General features: G+C 40.2%; 1 protein-coding gene across 2 annotated transcripts in view; it reads left to right on the plus strand.

Annotated features, from left to right (window-relative positions):
* TMTC1 (transmembrane O-mannosyltransferase targeting cadherins 1) overlaps window positions 1-22567 on the plus strand; it is a 309847-nt gene that overhangs the window by 240734 nt on the left and 46546 nt on the right. For both annotated transcript variants that reach the window (XM_061417505.1, XM_061417504.1), the window contains one exon: window positions 4082-4225. In XM_061417505.1, coding sequence (XP_061273489.1) covers window positions 4082-4225 — 144 coding nt within the window. The remainder of the gene's footprint in view (window positions 1-4081; window positions 4226-22567) is intronic.

The raw sequence follows: 22567 nt of genomic DNA on the forward strand, positions 1-22567 counted from the left end.
CTGAGATATTTCTTTTTTGAAGAAAGTAATTTATTTTTTAATTTCCCCACCCTCCCTTTCTACAACTGTAAAACAGTACAATAATTCTACTTGAAGAATTAGAATTAAGTTAGATAGTGTATGAGAAAGCGCTCTAAAATGTAAAGTATCATTAATACATGCTCAGTGTTTGGGGCCCATTTTCTTCTGTTCCTGCTTTCTGTTTGCCACTTAGGCAGCTGCTACCTCAGTGGTTCCTGTTAACATGTTGATGTTTATTCTTCAGAGATAAGGTGACTGGGAATGAAAGGGAATAATAATAGTGTCCTTAACTACCTGCCTTATTAATTCTGCTTAAGGAAAGGCTACCAGATAAAAAGTAACAAGCACTTCAATGCTCAAATAGATGTGTGCTTATCAAGAATGTAAATCAGCCAATTTTGAAACGATATTCTCTTCAGCTCGTAGAATTGTATTTCTATATCTAGATTTCTTTTTTTAAAAAGAAAGAATACACTTCCTTATACTAGTGGCTGTTCACACTGGTTTTTTAAAAATGTGTTTGAAAAGAAAATCACCACTCTCCTCCAGTTCAGTGGAGCTTTCATAGAGATTGTTTTGCTGGGGAAGGGAATAATCACTACCAGAACTTTGGTAAAACATACCTGTAGTCGTCAAAGTCAAGGCACACTTCATTTATTCTGACAATTGATGGAGCATTCCCCTTCTGGAGACCTCAGGATTGAATTAGACCTGAGTTCATTTAAACACAAGTTAATTTAAAAAGTAAACACACAAAATAAGTTTTGTCCTTGCATAGATCTTCTGTAAACAAGAGCAGAATATGTTTTAAGAAAATGTCTACATCTATATAAACATCAAAATTAAAAGTGACTTTTTTTCTTGGCCCTCTTAAAGAATTATTTTTATGAAATTCAGCTTTGTTTCATAAATAATGCAATGCTTGCTCATGATTAGGCGAACCTAACCAGCTCAGAGAAGGAGGCTATTCCAGCAGACCCTTACTACTACCAGGAATAAACAATATCACACATTTTTGAGGTGGAGCACTGTGAGTGGTAACAGAGTCAATGTGCCAAGTCATTTTAGTCTTGTCAGACTCTGCAACCCTATGGACTGTAACCCACCAGGATTCTCTGTCTTTGGGATTCTTCAGGCAAGAATACTGGAATGGTTACCATTTCCTTCTCCAAGGGATCTTCCTGACCCAAGGATCAAACCCAAGTCTCCTGTGGCTCCTGCATTAGATTCAGTAAAATCACTGTAAATGCCAGCAATCCCCTTCCTGGACAGGTTAGGATTTTGTTACAGCAGAGCTGCTTTGCTGCCTGTGGCTGACCACGAAGCCCTGTCCTAAGCTTCTTGGAGCACAAGACATGCTGAAGACTTTTTTCCCCTCATGGTATTTATATTTGTTTCTTTTTCACTTTCCTTCTCACTGATTGTTTCTGTTTTGGAGAGTTCAGTGTAGGCTTATGTTCTGTTTCTGGTTTGAAAAAAGAGAGAGAGAGAGAAACATTTTTGTAGTCAGTAATCTTTGAAAGTGCACGCTGTTGCTTTAAATGGCAGTGAGACAGTGATGAAGTCATAAAAGGTGGACTGAGAACCAGCAGGAGAGGCTGTTGTGTGACAGGGAACCCATGTAGAAGCTCTTAATGAATGTAGACTGTCCTTTCCCGTATTTGGGCTTCCCTGGTGGCTCAGAAGTAAAGAATCCACCTGCCAATGCAGGAGATGCAAGAGACTCCAGTTCTATCCCTGGGTTGGGAATATCCCTTGGAAAAGGGAATGGCAACCTCCTCCAGTATTCTTGCCTGGGAAATCCCATGGACAGAGGAGCCTGGTGCGCTCCAGTCCATGGGGTCGCAAAAGAGTCAGACATAACTGAGCAACTGAACAACTTCCTAAATTTAGTGTTTTCATCTCAGACATTTATTTTGAGGCCTCCAAAACCTAAAGAAATAAGAAAAAGAGCAAGTTTTAAGAAGTGCCTTCTTCTGAGAAGGCAGAGGTTCCTAGGACCTTCTGTTGCTGTTTGTTATCAGAGAAACAATTAGAACTGTTTTCATCATGTTCACTGGACCCGTCCCCACCTTAAATCTTTAGGTCAGAGAGCTTTGCTCAGCATCCAAAAAAAAAATTTTTCCCATTGGAAGAATTTAAGTCCTGGCTCTGATGTGCTCTCCATGACCATTCCCAAAGTAATTTTTAGACATAGCTTCCCAGGAGGCTGTTCAGGGCATGGAATGAGTGGCCAAGCATTAGAGCATCTTCTCTTGGCTCTCATGTCCTATAGAGGCACTTCAGAGACCTCCAAGGGCTTGCATCTCCATGGAGACCCCCTAGGAACTGTGAGGCTGGGAGTCAGGGGATTGGTATCAGGTAACTGCAGATTGTCTTTGCTAATTAAAGGTAACCAAGCAGTGTGTATGTGTTTTTTCTCTTCCCAACTTCCTCTCATAATATATGTCTCCCAGCAGCCTCCAAAGTCGTTGCGAAAAATTAGGGGTTTCAAGCCTTGGGAGGATGTAACATTTATCTAAATTGATTCTATCCTTTGTCAGTCAACAGGAGCACTACCCAGTTTGTCTTCCTGAAAGTACTGAGGGATGCTTATAGCTGAGCTATAAGAAAGTTGGGTTATGCAAAGGTTTTTTGTTTTTTGTTTTTTTTTTAAAGCTATACAGCTTGTCTTCCTTGGCCTTTTAATAGGAACCCCTCTGTCCCCAGATTATATTGATCTTCTTAGAAGGTATGGAACAGGCTGGGAGAGGGGAAGCATGGCTTTTGATCATCAGGAGACTTGACAGGTACAGATCCTGTTTTTATTACTTGGGCTTTATCTTGACTTTCCTACATTAAAAGCCAGCTCCACAGGCTTATACAAAGTCCTCTGGGTGACAGAGACAGGGCAACCTCTTTGACGGCTATATATGCCCCCTCTGAGCACAGCAGAAACAATTCAGCAGTGGCTGAAGCAGCAGTGCTGATTTGCCTTCCTTATAGTTTTGAGCTAAGGGAGTAAATTGATTCTCTTCCTTTCTTAATCACCATAAATTTGGTTTGCTGATGTACATGCAGTCCTTCTTCACATTTGCTTTTGAATATTAGGATTGCTATTTTCACTTCATTGTGCATTTTTAAATTTTTAAATATTTGTCAGGATTTTCACTCCCAGACTCTATCAGGGCAGGTGGTGCCAAATTACAGTAGGGGGGAAAATGAGATAAAATGGTAAAAGAGTCAAGACAGAGAGCCATTTGAAGGAGGAATATTATTTTTGTGGGGAGATGTTTGTATCACCTTCTCAATAATTGTGGTGTCACTGATGCTTCAAATATTCAAAGATCCCTCAGCCGAGGAATTGCCAGCATCTTGTGTTAATAGTGGGCATTATCCAGGCAGCTGGTCAGCAGTCCCCTAGACCAGAAACTCAACACCTGAAGCAATGAGGATTTTCTATCAAAGGAAGTTGAAAGTAACTGTAGGCTCCAAGCGAAGTATCTTACCCGGGTTGATTGGCATATTATTTATTTTTGCACTCTTTGAGGCTAATTTACTTATACCACTGAATGTCAAATATGTGCTTTCCTGCCGTCTTTACATGCCGGTAGCTGCACAAACAGTTGATGGTTAAGATTTGACATAGAGAGACTGCCCTGGTGGTTCAGTGGTTAAGAATCCACACGCCATGAAGGCACACAGGTTCAATCCCTGGTCCAGGAAGATTCCACATGCTGTGGGACAACTAAGCCCAGGCACCACAACTACTGAGCCCTGTGCTCTAGAGCTTATGCTCCTTACCAAGAGAAGCCACCTCCATGAGAAGCCTGTACACAGCTACTGGAGAGTAGCCCCTGCTGGCTGCAACTGGAGAAAGCTGTGCATAGCAACAAAGACTCAGCGTAGTCATAAAGAAATAAAAAAGGATTTCACATAGGCATACTGTGAAATAAAGGAAGAATTCAGTGTTTCATTTTGGTTCTGGCATTCCTGAGGTGGGGAGGGGTGAAGAACAAGTAAATCATGACCAATGTAGAAGCCTTTGAACAATTATGGCTTAAGATTTCTAATTTTTCAGGTTGTATCCACGCCACGCAAGTGCCCTGAACAACCTTGGAACCCTGACTAGAGACACGACAGAGGCAAAGATGTACTATCAGAGGGCTCTCCAGCTAAACCCGCAGCATAATCGGGCTCTCTTCAATCTCGGGAATCTCCTTAAGTAAGTAGAACAGGTACCTTTGATCAGAAGACCTTGTAATTTTAAGAAATCCTTTCCTCTTCGGCACTCGTTTGGTTGTGCTGTTGTCTCCTCTTCCTAGGGCAGAATAGGTTTTTCAAGCTTTGGGAGGATGTAATATTCATCTGAATTAATTCTGTCCCTTATCAGTCAAAAGGGTATTTCCCAATGTCTCTCTGGAAGTATTAGTTCTGGGAGATGTTCCTAGATTGCCTGTAGAGGGGTATGAATACAGAATGGTTGCATGGTCAAATAAACTCAGGAAATGCTGAGCTAAGCAAAGATAGTTCCTTTATTGCAAGCATCTTTAACATGCTAAATGCTCTGTGAATATTCAAGAGGGGAATACGGAATATAGCACTTTCCTTAGTCATTTTTAATAGGCGTTACCCAGGTGTTTCGTGAATATACCTTAGGGAAAGTGCAGTGTGCTCTAAAGGTGCAGCCAAAAGGCATAACCACAGTGAGTCCAGTTTGTGCTATAGATAAGAAGCAAAGTGGGGCTTCCTTGGTGACTCAGTGGTAAAGAACCTGCCTGCCAATGCAGGAGACACAGGTTCAGTCCCTGGGTTGGGAAGATCCCCTGGAGAAGGAATGGCAACCCACTCCAGTATTCTTCCGTGGAAATCCCATGGACAGAGGAGCGTGGCATGCTGCAGTCCATGAGACTGCAAAGAGTCAGACAGACTAAGCAACTGATCATGCAAGAAGCAAGGTGAGCCTAGCTTGGAGTTAGTAATGGTAACTCTTGCTCTCGGAAGACCTTCCAGGTGTAATCACTGGTGTTCACTTTTCACTCACTGCCCTGGAAATGGTTAATAGTGCAGTTGGTCTCCCTGAAGGCAAAGAAGTACTTTTGTATCTTGTGTTTTTGTTAATGTAAAGTCTAGGCTTGTTGATGATGGTGTTGACAATGGTAGTTAAGACAGTAGTGATAGTGGAAATGGTGGTGGCTGTGGCATTTAACTTTTACATATAAAAAAACAGGTTTAAAATACCAGAAATGGAAATAAAGGGTAAAAAATGATTAGAGTCAGTGTTGGTGATGCATTATCTGTGCTTCTTAGGTTACTGACAATCCATACACTTTCTGAATTGGTTTCCACGTCTCTGAACTTCTGGAGAGCACACTTGGTACTTTCAGGGCCCTTGGTTTGCTGTCTTATTTAATCTTTTCCTTACCAAGATTGGCTTAGTTGCCTTAGTATCTCAGTGGATGCATCTTCTTCACTTTTCTTTTTACTCCTTGAGTTTTCCATATGCACAGAGATACTAGTTCTTTTCCTTAGTGTGCTCATTTGTTAAGTCATGTTTTTATTTAATCCCATTTGAACAGAAGCATTGTGTAAAGAATAGGTGGCATCCCAAGTCTGAAGTTTTGTTTAATAATGGCTTCGTCCATGTACTGGGATAGTAAATCAAGAGAGTTCTACAGAAAAATTAATAAATGCAAGGAAACTACATATAAAATGAAAAAATAAAAGTTTAAGTCAGCAAAAACTAAATGAGCTTAATTTTAAAAATTAGATCGTTTAGGTAATTCCCTGGTGGTCCAGTGGTTAGGATTCCACGCCTCCACTGCAGGGGGCATGGCTTGATCCCTGGTTGGGGAACTAAGGTCCTGCAGGCTATGTGGTCCAAAAAAAGTTAGAAAGCTTGTTAACATTCTGTATAAATTGAAAGTGATGAGAAACAACTAAGAATGAAGAAGTACACACTGACAGAAAAGCCTTTTAGTACCAGTATGTTCTCTTTAATAAATAACATGAAATCAAAAGATGTGGGGAAAATGTGTCAGTTATGTAGGTAGCTATTTACAGGTCAATAGGATGCTTTTATTTTACTCTTCCATTTTTATGAGTTCTTATTTATTTATGTGAAGTTTTAAGGACTCATTTATAAGCATCATTGTTGCATCTATATATGTCCAATTTAGAGCCCTAATAATTAAAGAGTAGATAAATCCTGTTCATGTCTTTTGGAATACTTGCATTTCAAAAATAGTACTGATTTAAAAAATACTGCAGATGAGTTTCTTTCTTTTTTTTTTTTTTTTTTTAACAAAGAAGCCAACTTTGTCAGCCTGAATACGAACTGATAGTTCTTGTTGGGAATGATCTCCTGCAGTTGTGATTATTACACTGTGCTGAATGTGGCTGTACTTGAAAATGATGGCATAGATGCTTTTAAATTTCATCTTACTCAGACCTGAACAAGACATGCATACTGCAACCTTCCTTTTTCAATTGGCATATTATTGCCCCTATTATCTTGAGTTAGCCTATGTGAGTTAAGAGCACAAGGAAATATTTTTTGGAGCATAGCAATGGCTACTTATCACAGTAGGAGGGACTCCTAGATATTCAACATAAGATTTTTATGTATTTTTCAGTAAAATCAACTCAGTGATTATCCAAACCAATAATGCTTCACACCTGTATAAGAATTTGAGTGCTTTTTTTAAAAAAAAATAAAGCCTTCCCAATGATTTTTTAAAATACATTGGGAAGAATAGGAACCAAGGTCCTGATAGGTTAACCGTCAGGTACAAAATCACCCTTGTTTACCTTCTGCTCTTTATATTAACCAGAGATCACAGTGGCTCCATCTGTGTAGATGAGTCTTAGAATCAACTAGAATCAAATCATGATAGTAGCTAATACTTATGTAATATTTTCCAGTTTACAGACAAGTGGGTTTTATATCCACTATTTAATTTAATCTTTAAAACTATTGTGAGAAGCATTGTCATCCTCATCCCCATTTTCATTATGGACGAAAAAAACAAGATTTGAAGACTTCATGTGACAATGGCCCAGGCTGTAGTTGATCCAGGGTTGAGTGCATGCCCTGTCTTATTCACTTTCCATTATCCATGCTGCCCAAATAGCTCTCCAATCCAAATATTACTTAATGTTTAGTTATTGAATGATATGTGATTGATTACCTTTGGGGAGGAAGGAGGACCTTCCTGTTTTTCATCAGGAAACTGTAAAGTTTGTTTCCATTATGTCCTTTAGTAGCAGAGAAAGGTGACCCAGAAAACAGCAGAACTAACCCATATTTAGATTTGGAGTTTTACTTCTGCTTTCTTTAATGTATTTCTGCTGTTAAGTAGCAATAGGTCAAAGGCATAAGTTCAGTTCAGTTCATTCGCTCAGTCATGTCCGACTCTTTTCGACCCCATGAACCGCAGCATGCCAGGCCTCCTTGTCTATCATCAACTCCCGGAGTCCACCCAAACGCATGTCCATTGAGTTGGTGATGCCATCTAACCATCTCATCCTCTGTTATCCCCTTCTCCTCCTGCCTTCAATCTTTCCCAACATCAGGGTCTTTTCAAATGAGTCAGCTCTTCCTATCAAGTGGCCAAAATATTGGAGTTTCAGCTTCAACATCAGTCCTTCCAATGAACACCCAGGACTGATTTCCTTTAGGATGGACTGCTTGGATCTCCTTGCAGTCCAAGGGACTCTGAAGAGTTTTCTCCAACACCACAGTTCAAAAGCATCAATTCTTCGACACTCAGCTTTCTTTACAGTCCAACTCTCACATCCATACATGACTATTGAAAAAACCATAGCCTTGACTAGATGGACCTTTGTTGACAGAGTAATATGTCTGCTTTTTAATATGTTGTCTAGGTTGTAGTAACTTTCCTTCCAAGGAGTAAGCGTCTTTTAATTTCATGGCTGCAGTCACCATCTGCAGTGATTTTGGAGCCCCAAAAAATAAAGTCAGCCACTGTTTCCCAATCTATTTTCCATGAAGTGATGGGATGCCATGATCTTAGTTTCCTGAAGGTTGAGCTTTAAGCCAACTTTTTCACTCTCCTCTTTCACTTTCATCAAGAGGCTCAAGAAGATAAGAATATTTTAAATGTTTTTATTTGATGCATTTTACTATTTAAGACTCATGACTTATCTATTTCTCATTAGGCAGATAACTTTTAAAAATTGTGTCCTCTTCTATAACCTGGAACTCATGCTCATTATAAGAACTCAAGTGGTCTCCTTAGATGTGAGTGGTTTACACTCCATCATCCCTAAGTGGAAAGCAAAATCGCTTTTCCTGTTTTATAAGTGAGAATACTGAGACTTGGAGAAGATAATTTAGGTGTCAAGGTCCCTTAGTGAAGAAACAGAATTTGTGGGAATTAAACCTCAAACTTCCTGGCCAAGTACCCTTGCTCTCAATCACTATACTCTACTGCCTCCTAGCGGCTCATCTCAAAACTGGGATACAGCCGAGACCAGCCCTGCCCAACGGAAATATGAGAGCCAGAATATATAATTTAAATTTTTCAGGTAGCTGTATTTTAAAACATAAAAAAGGTGAACTTCATAATATATTTTAAACCTCAATATATCTAAAGTATTATCTTTTTAATGTGTGCTTATGTGTGTGTGTGTTAGGCACTCAGTCGTGTTTGACTCTTGCAACCCATGAATTGTAGCCTGCCAGGCTCCTCTGCCCATGGAATTCTCTAGGTAAGAATACTGGAGTGAATAGCCATCCTGTGCTCCAGAGGATCTTTCTGACCCAGGGATTGAACCCCGGTCTCCATGTAATTAATAATATTAAAATTGATTAAGTTAAACATGTGAAAATATAAATAAGATAATATACATTCTTTTTTATAATTAATCTTTGAAATCCAGTGTATTTTTTACACATACAGCATACCTGAGAGTAGTCATATTTCAAGTGTTCAATAGCCACTTGTGGTTAGTGGTTGATACGTTGAACAGCACAGACCTTTATAAATGACCTTGACCTTGAGAGAAATGAATCTTTGTCCAAGCCAGGAGGTCTAACTAAGATGTGATTCTGTCAGAGCATCCCAGAAACCTTAGAGCACTGACGTCCAGTTTCATCTGAATTCTTGGAGTTATATGACAGACAGTTTTAGACCTATTCACAGCAGTGCATGTCACTGACTCTTATCTAAATATATTTGACCTCTTTCATGGCCATTTCCCTGGACTTGGAAGCTTTTCTGTTATGATTCTGTGCAGCACATTTATGGTGTTCCCTGAATTAAAGAATTCTATTATGTTCTCTTGTGCCATCAGGGCATGGGGAAACACTTCTTTGACTGCTTGGGTAAAATAGTTATCTGGTGTTTGTTAGTAGAACAGAATATTTTCATATTAAAGAATCACATTGTCCCTTTGCCAAAATTGCCTTTCATTCACATAATAGGATATGGATGTTATAAAGGTGTTACAATAAATCTTATAATCAAAAGTCAGAAGAAAATGAAATATAGTATCCAAAATTGAGCTATATAGATGAATTTGATAACAGTATACATTTGATTTTCTTTAGTCTGATCATTAGAATTGAATTTCTAAAGAATAAAAGAATGTGGAAAGAATTAACCATTAGCTTTGATATAAATGTAAATATTTGGGATACATTTCCTTATAGCTTTGGCACTAGGCACACTACCTTTTATTTCATAAAAAGGATATTTACACACTCAAGATAATAGTTCTCCCCTTTTCTGCTTCTTACCTGAAACCCCAGAGAATCCAAAATGCCAGCCCACTGGATAAACAAAAGCATTTTGAGGTCCTTCTCACCATATTAGGATGTCAACTTTGGGTGGGCGCCTTCTTCATCCCCCTCTTGGAGTGAATCCTCCTCCCCACTAGCACCCCATGGTGACCTATTAACATCCAGATTACTTCCAAGCTTATCTGTAATTTTAACCACATTGTGATTTTTCCTCCCTCATCTTTATGCAGCTCACACCTGTCTCTCTCTACGTGTCCTTCTCCAGCTCCTTTGAAGCCCAGTCCATCAGCTCATTGACACCATCTTCATCCTTATCAAGGCCATGTCACCGTCTTGTACATTTTTTCATCATCCTTAGGGATTTGAGCACTAGGTCAATGACTTTGCCTTGCTATCCAAACTGTGCTGCCTACTTCAGTGAATTCAGTTTTACCCATCACACAGTTCCTCTGCTGCATTCCCTCCAGGTTCTGACACTTCTGCTCTATCTTCCCCATTCACTGATGTGACCATTCCATGGCTTTCTAATTACAAACATCTTTGCATCCTCTAGTGTCTGAATTCTGAAATGTTCCTCTTTGACCTCATTACCTCTTCCCCGACCTTCTCTTCCTCTCTTGGTCACTCCTTCTGACCTTTGGAAGGTGTCATGGGATAACAACTTGCCACCTCCAAGCTCTTCTCTTTGTTCATGTGTGTCTTTTAAGACCTTGAGATTGACATACCTTCCTTCCAGGACAAGTGTCATTCCCCTCTTTGTCTCTCATTCCAGGATGTCTCTGCTCTTTACCATTGTTAGAATCTCTATTCTCTCTGAATTGTATGTTTATAATTTATACACCCATTTCAGAGAAGGCCAGATGGAAGGATGTGAGCTCACTCTTTCTTACAATAACACCCAAATCACAACTAACTGCTGAATAATAATTAACCAAAAAAAGCCCTGGAACCTAGCAAGAAAGATACCCTACATCCAAAGACAAAGAAGAAGCCATAGCGAGTTAGTAGGAGAGGCACAATCACTATCAAGTCAAATCCCATATCCACCAGGTGGGCAACCCACAAACTGGAAAACAATTATACCACAGAAGTTCTTCCACAGGAGTGAAAATTCTAAGCCACAATCAGGCTTCCCAGCCTGGGCATCCAGCAACTGGAGTAAGAGCCCCTAGAGAATCTGGCTTTTAAGACCAGCAGGGTTTGATTGCAAAACTTCCAGGGGACTTGAGGAAACAGAGACCCCACTCTTGGAGGGTGCACACAAAGTCTCATGTACACCAGTACCCAGTGGAAAACAGCAGTGACCCTATAAGAGACTGGGCCAGATCTGCATCATAGTATTGAAAGGTTTCCAGTAGAGATGGGGAGTGGCTGTGGCTCACTGCAGGAACAAAGACTAGCAGCAGTAGTCCTGGGGAGTATTCGTTCATTGCCATGAGCCCACCCAGAGGCTGCCATTAGGCCCACCCAACAGCCTAGATGTTCCAGTGCTGGGATGCCTCAGTCCAGACAACCAATAGGACAGGAACACAGCCCCATCAATCAGCAGACAAGCAGCTTGAAGTCTTCCTGAGCACAGCCCTTCTACCAGATGGACAAGATCTTCACTATCATTGACAAGACCCAGGTCCACCTACCACTGGGCAGGAACCAGTCCTTTCCATCAGGAAGCCTGCACAAGTCTCTTAGATAGCTTCAAGAGGATAGACAGTAGAAGCAAAAAGAACTATAATCCTGAAGCCAGCAGGATGGAAACTGCAACCATAAAAAGTTAGACAAAATGAGATGGCAGAGGAACATGCCCCAGACAAAGGAAAAAGATGAAACCCCAGAAAAACAACTAAGTGAAGTAGAAATAGACAACCTACCAGAAATAAGATAAGTAATAATAATTCAGAATAATGATAGTGAAGATGATCCAGAATCTTAGAAAAAGAATGGAAGCAAGGATCAAGAGGATACAAGAAATGTTTAACAAAGACCTAGAAGAACTAAAGAACAAACAGAGGTGACTAATAAAATAACTGAAATGAAAAATAAACTAAAAGGAATCAATAATAGAATAACTAAGACAGAATGCATACGTGACCTAGAGACAAAATAGTGGAAATCACTGCCATGGAACAGAATAGAGAAAAAAAAATGAAAAGAAATGGAGACAGTCTAAGAGACCTCTGAGACAACATTAAACATACCAACATTTGCATTATAGGGGCCCCAGAAGGAGAAGAGAGAGAGAAAAGGGACCTGAGGAAATAGCTGAAAAGACAATAGCTAAAAAAATTCCCTAATAAGGGAAAGGAAATAGACACCCAAGTCCAGGAAGTGCAGAGAGTCCCAGACAGGATAAACCAAGGAGGAATATACCAAGACACATAGCAATCAAACTGACAAAAATTAAAGACAAAGAAAAAAATATTAAAAGCAACAAGGGAAAAGCGACAAATACCATACAAGGGAACTTCCATAAGGATATCAACTAATTTCTCAGCATAAATTCTGTAGGCCAAAAGGGAGTGATACAATATATTTAAAGTGATGATAGGGAAGAATCTGCAACTAAGGATACTCTACCCAGTAAGGCTCTCATTCAGATTTGAGGGAGGAATCAAAAGCATTACAGACAAGCAAAAACCAAGAGAATTCAGCACCACTAGACCAGTTTTGCAACAAATGATAAAGGAACTTCTCTAAGCAGAAAAGAAAAGGCCACAACTAGAAACAAGAAAATTATAAACAGGAAAGCTCACCAGTAAAGGCAATCATACAATAAAGGTAGGAAATCATCCATACACAAACATAATAACAAAACCAGTGATTGTGAGAAAAGGAGAGTACAAATGTAGGATATTGGAAATGCATTTGAAATTAAAGGAACAGCAACTTAAAACAGTCTTCTTATATTTGTTTTTCAGTTGCTAAGTCATATCTGACTCTTGCTGACGCCATGAACTGCAGCATGCCAGGCTTCCCTGTCTTTCACTGTCTCCTGGAATTTGCTGAAACCCATGTTCATCGAGTCGGTGATGCCATCCAACCATCTCATCCTCTGTTGTCCCCTTCTCCTCCTGCCCTCAATTGTTCCCAGCATCAAGGTCTTTTCAAATGAGTCAGCTCTTCGCATCAGATGGACAAAGTATTGGAGTTTCAGCTTCAGCATCAGTCCCTCCAATGAAAACCCGGGACTGATCTCCTTTAGGATGGACTGGTTGGATCTCCTTGCAGTCCAAGGGATTCTCAAGAGTCTTTTGCAACACCACAATTCAAAAGCATCAATTCTTCAGTGCTCAGCCTTCTTTATGGTCCAACTCTCACAATCATACATGACTACTAGAAAAACCATAGCTTTGACTATATGTACCTTTGTCAGCAAAGTGAGGTCTCTGCTTTTTAATATGCTGTCTAGGTTTGTCATAGCTTTCCTTCCAAGAAGCAAATGTCTTTTAATTTCATGGCTGCAGTCACTGTCCACAGAGATTCTGGAGCCCAGGAAAATAAAATCTGCCACTGTTTGCACTTTTTCCCCATCTATTTGCCATTAAGTGATAGGACTAGATCCCATGATCTTAGTTTTTTGAATGTTGAGTTTTAAGCTGACTTTTTCACTCTCCTCTTTCACCCTCATTAAGAAGCTCTTTAGTTCCTCTTTGCTTTCTGCTGTTAGAGTGGTATCATCTGCATATCTGAGGCTGTTAATATTTCTCCCAGCAATCTTGATTCCAGCTTGTGATACATCCTACCCAGCATTTCACATGCTATACTTGGCATAGAAGTAAATAGGCAGTAGGAATATACAGCCTTGTCATACTCCTTTACAAATTTCAAACCAGTTAATTGTTCCATGTCCAGGTCTACCTGTTGCTTCTTGACATACATACTTTTTTTTATATCAAAACCTCATGTTAACCACAAACTGAAAATCTACATTTGATACCTGCACAAAAAGAGAAAAGAAAAGGAATCCAAACACAGCACTAAAGTTGGTCATCAAATCAAGAGTAGAGAACAAATTAGAAAGAAAAAATAAGAAAGACCTACAAAAACAAATCCAAAACAATTAACAAAATGATGTAAAAACATACATATCAATAATTACCTTAAACATAAGCAGATTAAATGCTCCAACCAAAAGACATAGACTGGCTGAATGGATACGAAAATAAGACCCATCTATATGCCATCTATATTAAAAAGCAGAGATATTACTTTGCCAACAAAGCTCTGTCTAGTCAAGGCTATGGTTTTTCCAGTGGTCATGTATGGATGTGAGAGTTGGACTGTGAAGAAGGCTGAGCACCGAAGAATTGATGCTTTTGAACTGTGGTGTTGGAGAAGACTCTTGAGAGTCCCTTGGACTGCAAGGAGATCCAACCAGTCCATTCTAAAGATCAGTCCTGGGTGTTCTTTGGAAGGACTAATGCTGAAGCTGAAACTCCAGTACTTTGGCCACCTCATACAAAGAGTTGACTCATTGGAAAAGACCCTGATGCTGGGAGGGATTGAGGGCAGGAGGAGAAGGGGACGACAGAAGATGAGATGGCTGGATGGCATCGCCAAGTCAATGGACATGAGTTTGAGTGAACTCTGGGAGTTTGTGATGGACCAGGAGACCTGGTATGCTGCAATTCATGGGGTTGCAGAGTCGCACAAGACTGAGCGACTGAACTGAACTGAACTGAACTGATATGCTGTCTACAGGAAACCCACTTTCAGATCTAGGGACACGTGCAGATTGAAAGTGAAGGGATGGAAAAAGATATTCCATACAAATGGAAATCCAAAGAAACAAAACTATAGTAGCAATCATCATATCAGATAGAATAGACTTTAAAATATAAAGACTGTTACAAGGGACAAAGGAGGGGCACAAAGGGATCAATCCAAGAAGAAGGTATAACAATTGTAATTATATATGCATCCAACATAGGAGCACCTCAATATATGAGGCAAATACTAACAGCCATAAAGAAGAAATCAACCATAACGATAATAGTGGAGGATTTTAACACCCACTTTCATTAATGAACAGATCATCTAGACAGAAAATCAGTAAGGAAACACAGCCCTTAAATGATACATTAGAGCAGGTGGACTTAATAGATATTTATAGAGCATTCCATTCAAAAGCAGCTGAATATACATTCTTCTCTGTGTACATGGAACATTCTCCTGGATTGACTGCATGCTGGCCAACAAAGCTAGCTTTGGTAAATTTAAGAAAGTTGAAATCATATGAAGCATCTTTTCTGGCCACAACACTATGAGTTTAGAAACTAACTATAAGAATTTATAATCCCATCTCTCATTTATCTGCTCTATTTCATTAATATATGTAACTTCAGCTTAGACTCACAGCTTGAACATCATTTACTTGCTCAGTTGTATCCCCAGCTCAGGGTACCCCCCTTTGCATGCATTTTACTTTTCCTCAGACCGATATGTCTCAATTTTTTTCTCATTATCACTCACCTCCCCACCCCAGGAGCCATTTTAAGCATTTTTTTCTAAACACCCCTCCCCAAATTAAATATTCAGTTATAAGATTTGTTATGTATTGTAGTTTGAGAGATCACAAACCATTCTAATATCTAATTTTATTTTTATAGTAATCTAATACTGTTTTTCACTGCACCATTCCCACTCCAGGATGTATATGTATGTATGGTTATCATCTCTGTATGTATGTCGTAGACCTTCATCCAATCTATCAAGTGTTAAAGGTAAAAACATACATCTGAATTGAATGTGATCCTTACAAAACTCTAAAGACACCATCATGGGAAAAAATACAATCAGAGATTATAGCTGTTAGAAATTCCTCCATTATGGTCTAGTAATACCTCCCAAATATTTTCTGTCTTCCTAATGTATGTATCCTTTGTTCCCCTCCTCAGTGCCTATACACACACCCAGAAGATGACATAATGCCTTATTTTTACTAAGAATATTCAAGTCATTCAAGGTTAATTTTTGTAGCTTCCCTTGCCCCTGTCTCATTTCCTACACGTTCATAGATGTCCTCTTTTTTTGCTCTTCCAGCAGAAGAAGAATTGTGTTGTCTCCCTAATAAGCCTAGTGGTCACACCTGTGTTTGTGTGGCTTTAAATTGAGGCATAATTAATATGCAAAAATGCACAATATTTTTTGTTTGGTACAATTAGTTTTGACATTTTTATATACTCTTGTATTTACCTACAAAATAACATATAACATTTATCCCAGAAAGATGCCTCATGCCTCTTTCCAGTAAGGTACTCCCTCCTCTGAGGCAATCATTGTTCAGATCAAAATTTTTCACCACAAACTAGTTTTAGCCAGTTACAGAAGTTCATTTAAAGTTCATTTAATGTATACTTTTGGGCATCTGTATAATTTCATTTAGCATGATTTTTTGAACCTTATCCATGTTGTTACATGGTACATTTTTTTAAATTGATGAGTAGTAGTATTTCATTGTATAAATTCCTGAATTTGTTTATCCATTTTCCTGTGGGTAGATACTTGGTTTATTTATAGACTTGAGTCAGCATGAATATTCATGCCATGACTAGTTATGTCCCAGTCTTTGTATGTTTGTTTTTCTTGGGTAAATATCTAGAAATAGAATTGTGGGTAGATAAATATTTATTGTTTTAAGAACCTGCCAGATAAACAGTTCTCCAAAGTAATTGTACCACTTTTCACTCCATTGGTGAAAAGATCCATTTGCATTGGTGAGATATCCACTTGCTTAGCATCCTCACTAACATCTGGTGTTGTCAGTCTTTTATTTTAGCCATTAGCTGTTAGTGTAAAATCCACATGTTATTGGTTCTTTTTCTCTCCCTTTCCCTGCCCATTATCATGAGCATTCTCTTCGGTCTTCAGATTCTTCCCATTCCACAAACTTCCGCATGCCCTACTTCTTCTGGGGAATGTCTCCATTCAGCTACTCCATTAAGTGGTTCTCTTCACTCCTTCCTTTCTCTGATCAAACTGGCAAAAAGAATAGTTAGCACTTACTGCTTCCCTTTCCCCCTTACCTGTTCATTCAGCTTCTGGAGCTGCTGTCTTAATATCAGCTGTGAATTCTAAAGACTCTCTCAGCTCTCACTCCCCTTGATTTCTCTGAGGTAAAGAATATGATCCTGTTGACCCCTGGTGCTCTGAAGCTCTCTATTTTGTTGCTCATAACACATTATCTTTCTTTTCTATTTCCTGCATCTGCTCTTCTTCTGCCTTCCCACTACATGTAGGAGAACTGAGAAATTCATTGATTGCCCATCACATACACACATATAGTGTGAATATACAAAACTTCCCACAATCCTGCCCCTTTCTTCTTTATTTTCTGCCACTCTGCCACACTGTATAAACCCAGACTCCCAGCCAAGCTGACTCCTTGTCACCATTCAAGACATAGAAACATGCAGACTACATTTGAGAGACTATTACAAAGATTTTTAAGTGACAATTCTTCTAGTTCATCCAAAATATTATTTCTTTGCATTTTATCATCTTATATTCCATGTCTGTACAAAACTGAATTATCAGAGAAATGATGAGAATGTTTACCTACTTTCTTAAGATTTGGGTGTTATTTATATATATACATATATATATGTGTGTATATATATATATACAGATTGCTAATTGTTGAAATATTTTCATAAGAAACTTTCCCCCAACAAAAACTCTTCTGAGTCATGCTGTGATTACTAATGATGAGAGCATGAGTGAGTTGTTTTAAATCTATAGCATGGTTTGCAAGGAAGAGGGAAGGGTCCCTTTTCTCAGTCCTTTCTTTTGCTGTGATGGCTGCAGTAAACACTCCTGAGGCCAGAAAACAGTTGTGCACAGGAAGCGCTGTTGGGGAAAGCAAGCTTTCAAGAACCCCAGTTTTGTTTATATTCTCTTGAAAGTGTTGGATGGTCATCATTTTTTCCTTGCATAAGTATTTCTGACAGAATATAATTAAACAGGCCAGACCACTTTGTCAAGCATAGGAGTTTTCAGTGGTCTTACCTGTCCTGAAAATCATGTTCCCACTCTTTTAATTCTCACAATCTTTCCTGGCCTCACTTTCAATCTAGTGCTCTTTAACTCCTGTACTGGGAATAGGCTCGGAATAACTGTTGACTCATAGCTTAAAGAAGGTACAATTCAATGAAAACAATACTAGAAATGCAGGTGTTCACTGGAAATTCACTGGAAATAAAAATTGAGCAACTGTTTATCTCAAATTCAGTTGGAGATCAACTTTGCCTTCACATAGAGGTTAAATTCAGAATTTAATGTGGTAGAGATCCGCAAAACATTTCAAATCTAAAAATGCTCTGTGTAGGCCTGGAAGAGAAATGCCAAGGATGGGACTGTGCATGCTGTCTGTGTCCCCTCTGGCCATGCTTGCCTATGACCTACAGTTCGGTCCTGGGAAGCACCTTGAGGAGGAGAAGGAGGCCTTTGAGACTCCCTCCCTTCTTGCTGACTTCTTACTAATTCTGCCAAACTCCCTGCCTCGTGCAGGGCCCACTCTGGTGCTTTCCTGCTGTGCTGCCTCTCTGCTGAGCAGCATTGTAGGGCTGTATGCCCTCAACCTTTCTGCCACCTCTCTTCTTCCAGGTAAAAAGAACGGTAACTAACACTTGAATGATAAATTACAGAGCACTTCCTCACATCTCATGTACCTGCCTACTAAGGGTTTCCCGAGGGCAGGTACCTTCACTCCCTCATTACCAACTGGGAGATGGTGAGGGACGTCACGTGCCATGAGCTGTGAAGCGAGACCTCCAGAGCCAGATACTTGCTTGCATCACATGGCTGCACTCTGCACTCTCCCTGCGCTCTCCTCAGGAATAGGAGCTGTAGAGCTTAGTGAGTTTGGATCTCTGCTTTACCACATAGTAGTGTGTGACCGTGGGAAAACAATTTGATCTTGCAATGGCTCCAGTTACTCATTTACAAAGTAAAAATAGGACTTCCCTGGTGGCTCAGATGGTAAAGAATCTGCCTGCAATGCAGGAGACCTGAGTTTGATCCCTGGGTCAGGATGATCCCCTGAAGAATGGAATGGCTACCCACTCCGGTGTTCTTATCTGGAGAATTACATGGCTGTAGCCTGGCAGGCTATAGTCCATGGGGTCGCAAAGAGTCAGACACGACTGAGCGACTAACACAAAGTAAAAATACTGCTAGTAACCAGGTCCTTCATGAGTACTAAACAAGAGAATGCATGCAAATACTTAATGTAGGACCTAACCCCCAATAAAGATAAAATAAGCCTTAGTTATTATTACTAGCCTAGGGATGTAATTTTTCACTTCAATTTGGAGCTCATATTCTTGGCTAAAATTAATAATAAATCAGAAGTAGGTGGTACATTTTCTGTTCCTGCTGTTGAACAGCTTTAGTCAATATTCCACTTCCTTGAGACTCACTTTCCTTCTTTTCAAAATAAGAGATGGGACCAGATGATTCTGTAAGGCTCTCTTGCTGCAAAAATCAGTGGTTTTCACTATGACTCCAAGTTTCTCATCTCTATACTGAAATGGAAATGGAAGATCAGAAAGGAATTTGAAAGTCCCTATTCCCTTCAGAGGCAATCCTGCCTTGGAGCAGCATTGCCCCTTTGCTGAGAGATTAGTGAGCCTTCAGGTAGAAATTCCAGATGCTTATTCAGCTGGAGAGGAAGGGAGGAGCACATGGAGCTAGCAGTTACCGCATCCTCCCACACGCTCCACGCTCTGGTAAGCACACCGTGCGTGCATGTTTATTCCACTCTTTAGAGGAACCCCGAGAGGTAGAGATAACTGTGCATCTTTCACAGATTCGGCCACTGAGGCTCATGGAGGTGTAACATCTAACCCAAGTCCTATAGCTGGTGAGAGCAGAGCCGGGATTTAGATAGCAATCCGCCTGAGCCTAAACCAGGGACATGCATTCAACTGTGTCATCCAGATGATCTGTTATCTATGGGGTAAATGAATCCTGCCTAAAGCAAGCTAGTCTCAGCTGCCTTATTTTCCAGGAACAAACCTGGGGACATTATTTCTCTGCTTTCCTTCAAATTGCTAAAGAGCTTAGCATCAGCATTTTGTTTGCTTCAAAGACATGCTACTTGAGACTGGCCCCACCCCTCAACCCACCTCTGTGTACTCATGGTACAGAACTGGCTTCACACATGCAGGAGCAAGGCCATCAGGAACAAGCTTCCTGCTGCCAGGGTTCAGGGCAGGGACCTCACCAAGCAGATAAAGAGCCAAAGGAGCATAAGAGGAGGAGACTTGGGAAGAACCTTTTCTCAGGACCCACTCCTACCAGCCCTGTGTGAGGTCTTTGTGTGAGCCCTGTTTCCATGTCTGTAGCTTGGTGACTAGACCATGTCAGAACTGTCCATCATTCCCTGCCTTGGCTTTCAGCTGGGGAGAAAAGTGTTAAAGACCACCCACACCACACAGGGTGGGCCCCCCTGTCACCTCCTAAACTATGGCTCCAGACACCTGACTCTGGTTCTGCAAACCCACTGCAAGCAGGAGGGAGACGTACAGGGGATCTACTCTCATAATTCTAACTATAGTGAGTATGGCTTTGAATTGAAAAAAAATTCATTCTTCACCACGAATATATATGAATCTGTCCTCCAGACTGTTCTCCTATGTGGCTTCCATAAAGAATGAAGCAGAAAAACTAGGGCAAGCACCCGTAAACTAGGTTTCCATTGCATCACCCAGTAAACTAGAACATAAAAGAGGCTACACAGGGTAGGATCCAGTTTTCTTCTTTACTTCTGTTAGGAAAGACAGTAGAGCCACAGAAAAATATGCACTCTGTAAAGACAGCCTTCTAGTCAGACATTCACAATTTGACTTTCACAGTTCAGTTTTTCAGAGGAGCTGGTAAAGATATGTCAGCTTCCTCTGCCCCTCCCTTAAAGTCACCATCTTTTCCCTTTGTGAGAGACACTGTTCCTGGATCCAACAGCAAAACACCCCAGCAAAGGAATGGTAGTTAAGAGACTGCCCAGCACTCCAGGTTCACACTGTGGTTAATAGGAAATTTTACTGCATGCAAGGGGATTGCCAAATCCATTTATTTCTGTTATTGCATTTCCTAAATTCTCCCCAAATGTCAATATTTTTTTCAAAGCAAGCATCTGCTTTCAGTTTAAATGCATGTGTCATGAGATTTTACACAGGATTTGAAAAAGTTTTCTAAATTGACAAACTTAACAGGTCCTTAATTACCACAGGAAAATGTGCTGAAGCCTTATTTGCTTTTGCTAAATATCTGTTACTGAGGCAGAGCGAATGTTGTTACTTAACACATGAGAAAAACAGTCCCACTGCTGTATAACCAAAGGGAAAATTCCCTGTGAAACTACAAATATTCAATGGCAAAATTTGCACATTATGAACAAGATCTAATTTCTAGTTAATATTTCTCTTATGAAATCAGTGAGGAAGATGTTATTGGTCCCAGGATCCCCTTCTCAGGATTTTAGCCTTTTGGAAGTTCCTAAGGGAGACCTAAGAGAGGCATTTTGCTTGCAAAATATTAGGAAACTTTTACTGCTGTCGATACATATGTGGACAACACAGGAGCTAAAACTTGGACACACAAAAGAACTTGGCCACAGAGCTTCTATGAGCAAAACAGCTGCTCTTCCAATTGCAGTGTCACCCTCCAGGCACCCCATCTGCAGCCTCCCTATATCACTTGGCATCTGGAATGTTGCTCATCTGGGCAAATCAGCTTTTTGCTCTGATTGTTCCAGAAAATCTTATCTCTCCTTTTTCTAGCTTTCCTCATCCTGATACATGTAGCTTTATATTAAGGATCAACTGATCATTCAGATCCCACATAGTAAGCAGGACAGGGTTTTTAAATCATAGACTGAAGACCACCCTCAACAGAATCACCTGGGGGGCTTATTAAGATTCCTCAACCCTACCCCTGACCTACTGAATCTTAGGAGGCCTGGGATCCTTCCTTATACCAAACCCATATTGATTTTTTTTAAGGATTTTATGGAATTTGTTATAATACTGCTTTTTTGTTATATATATATATATATATATATATTTCTTTTTTGTGTGTGTGGGGATGCTGTGAGACATGTGGGATCCTACCTCCTTGGCCAGCGTTGGAGCCCGCACCCCCTGCATTCATTGGAAGACAAAATCTTAACCACTAGACCACCAGGAAAATCCTTTCCTATACTGATTCTTAAGCACTAAAGTTTGAGAACAGTTGATCTAAGGGAAAAGTGAAGACCGAATATTTTAGGTCCTACAGGATTATCAGTCTTTAGCTGGTGACTGTTTGACAGATGAGGATATTCGGGATGCAGACAGGAAATAATATTGCCTAACCCAGGAGCAGATTTACTTCTCCCTGGTTCTTCCACTTTTCTGGAGTTCTCTGATAGTTCCATCAGTACCTGCAGAAGCCTTCACAGAAGCTCTGACAGGCCTCACAGTGTGATATGAATTTCCACGTCAGTTGTTGTTGTTCAGTCACTAAGTCGTGTACAACTCTTTGCGACCCCATGTACTGCAGCCACCAGGCTTCTCTGTCCTCCACTATCTCCCAGAGTTTGTTCAAACTTATGTCCATTGAGTTGTTCATGCCATCCAACCATCTCATTCTCTGTTGCCCCTTTCTCCTCCTGCCCTCAGGATAAAGAAGTGTGCCCATGCCTAATTAGATGGGGGATGTACTGAGGTTTCATTTTGTCATTTTATTCACCTGTTATGAAAAGCTCAGTTCAGTCGCTCAGTTGTGTCCGACTCTTTGTGACCCCATGAATTGCAGCACGCCAGG

Source organism: Bos javanicus, chromosome 5 (assembly GCF_032452875.1).
Source record: "Bos javanicus breed banteng chromosome 5, ARS-OSU_banteng_1.0, whole genome shotgun sequence".
NCBI lineage: Eukaryota > Metazoa > Chordata > Mammalia > Artiodactyla > Bovidae > Bos > Bos javanicus.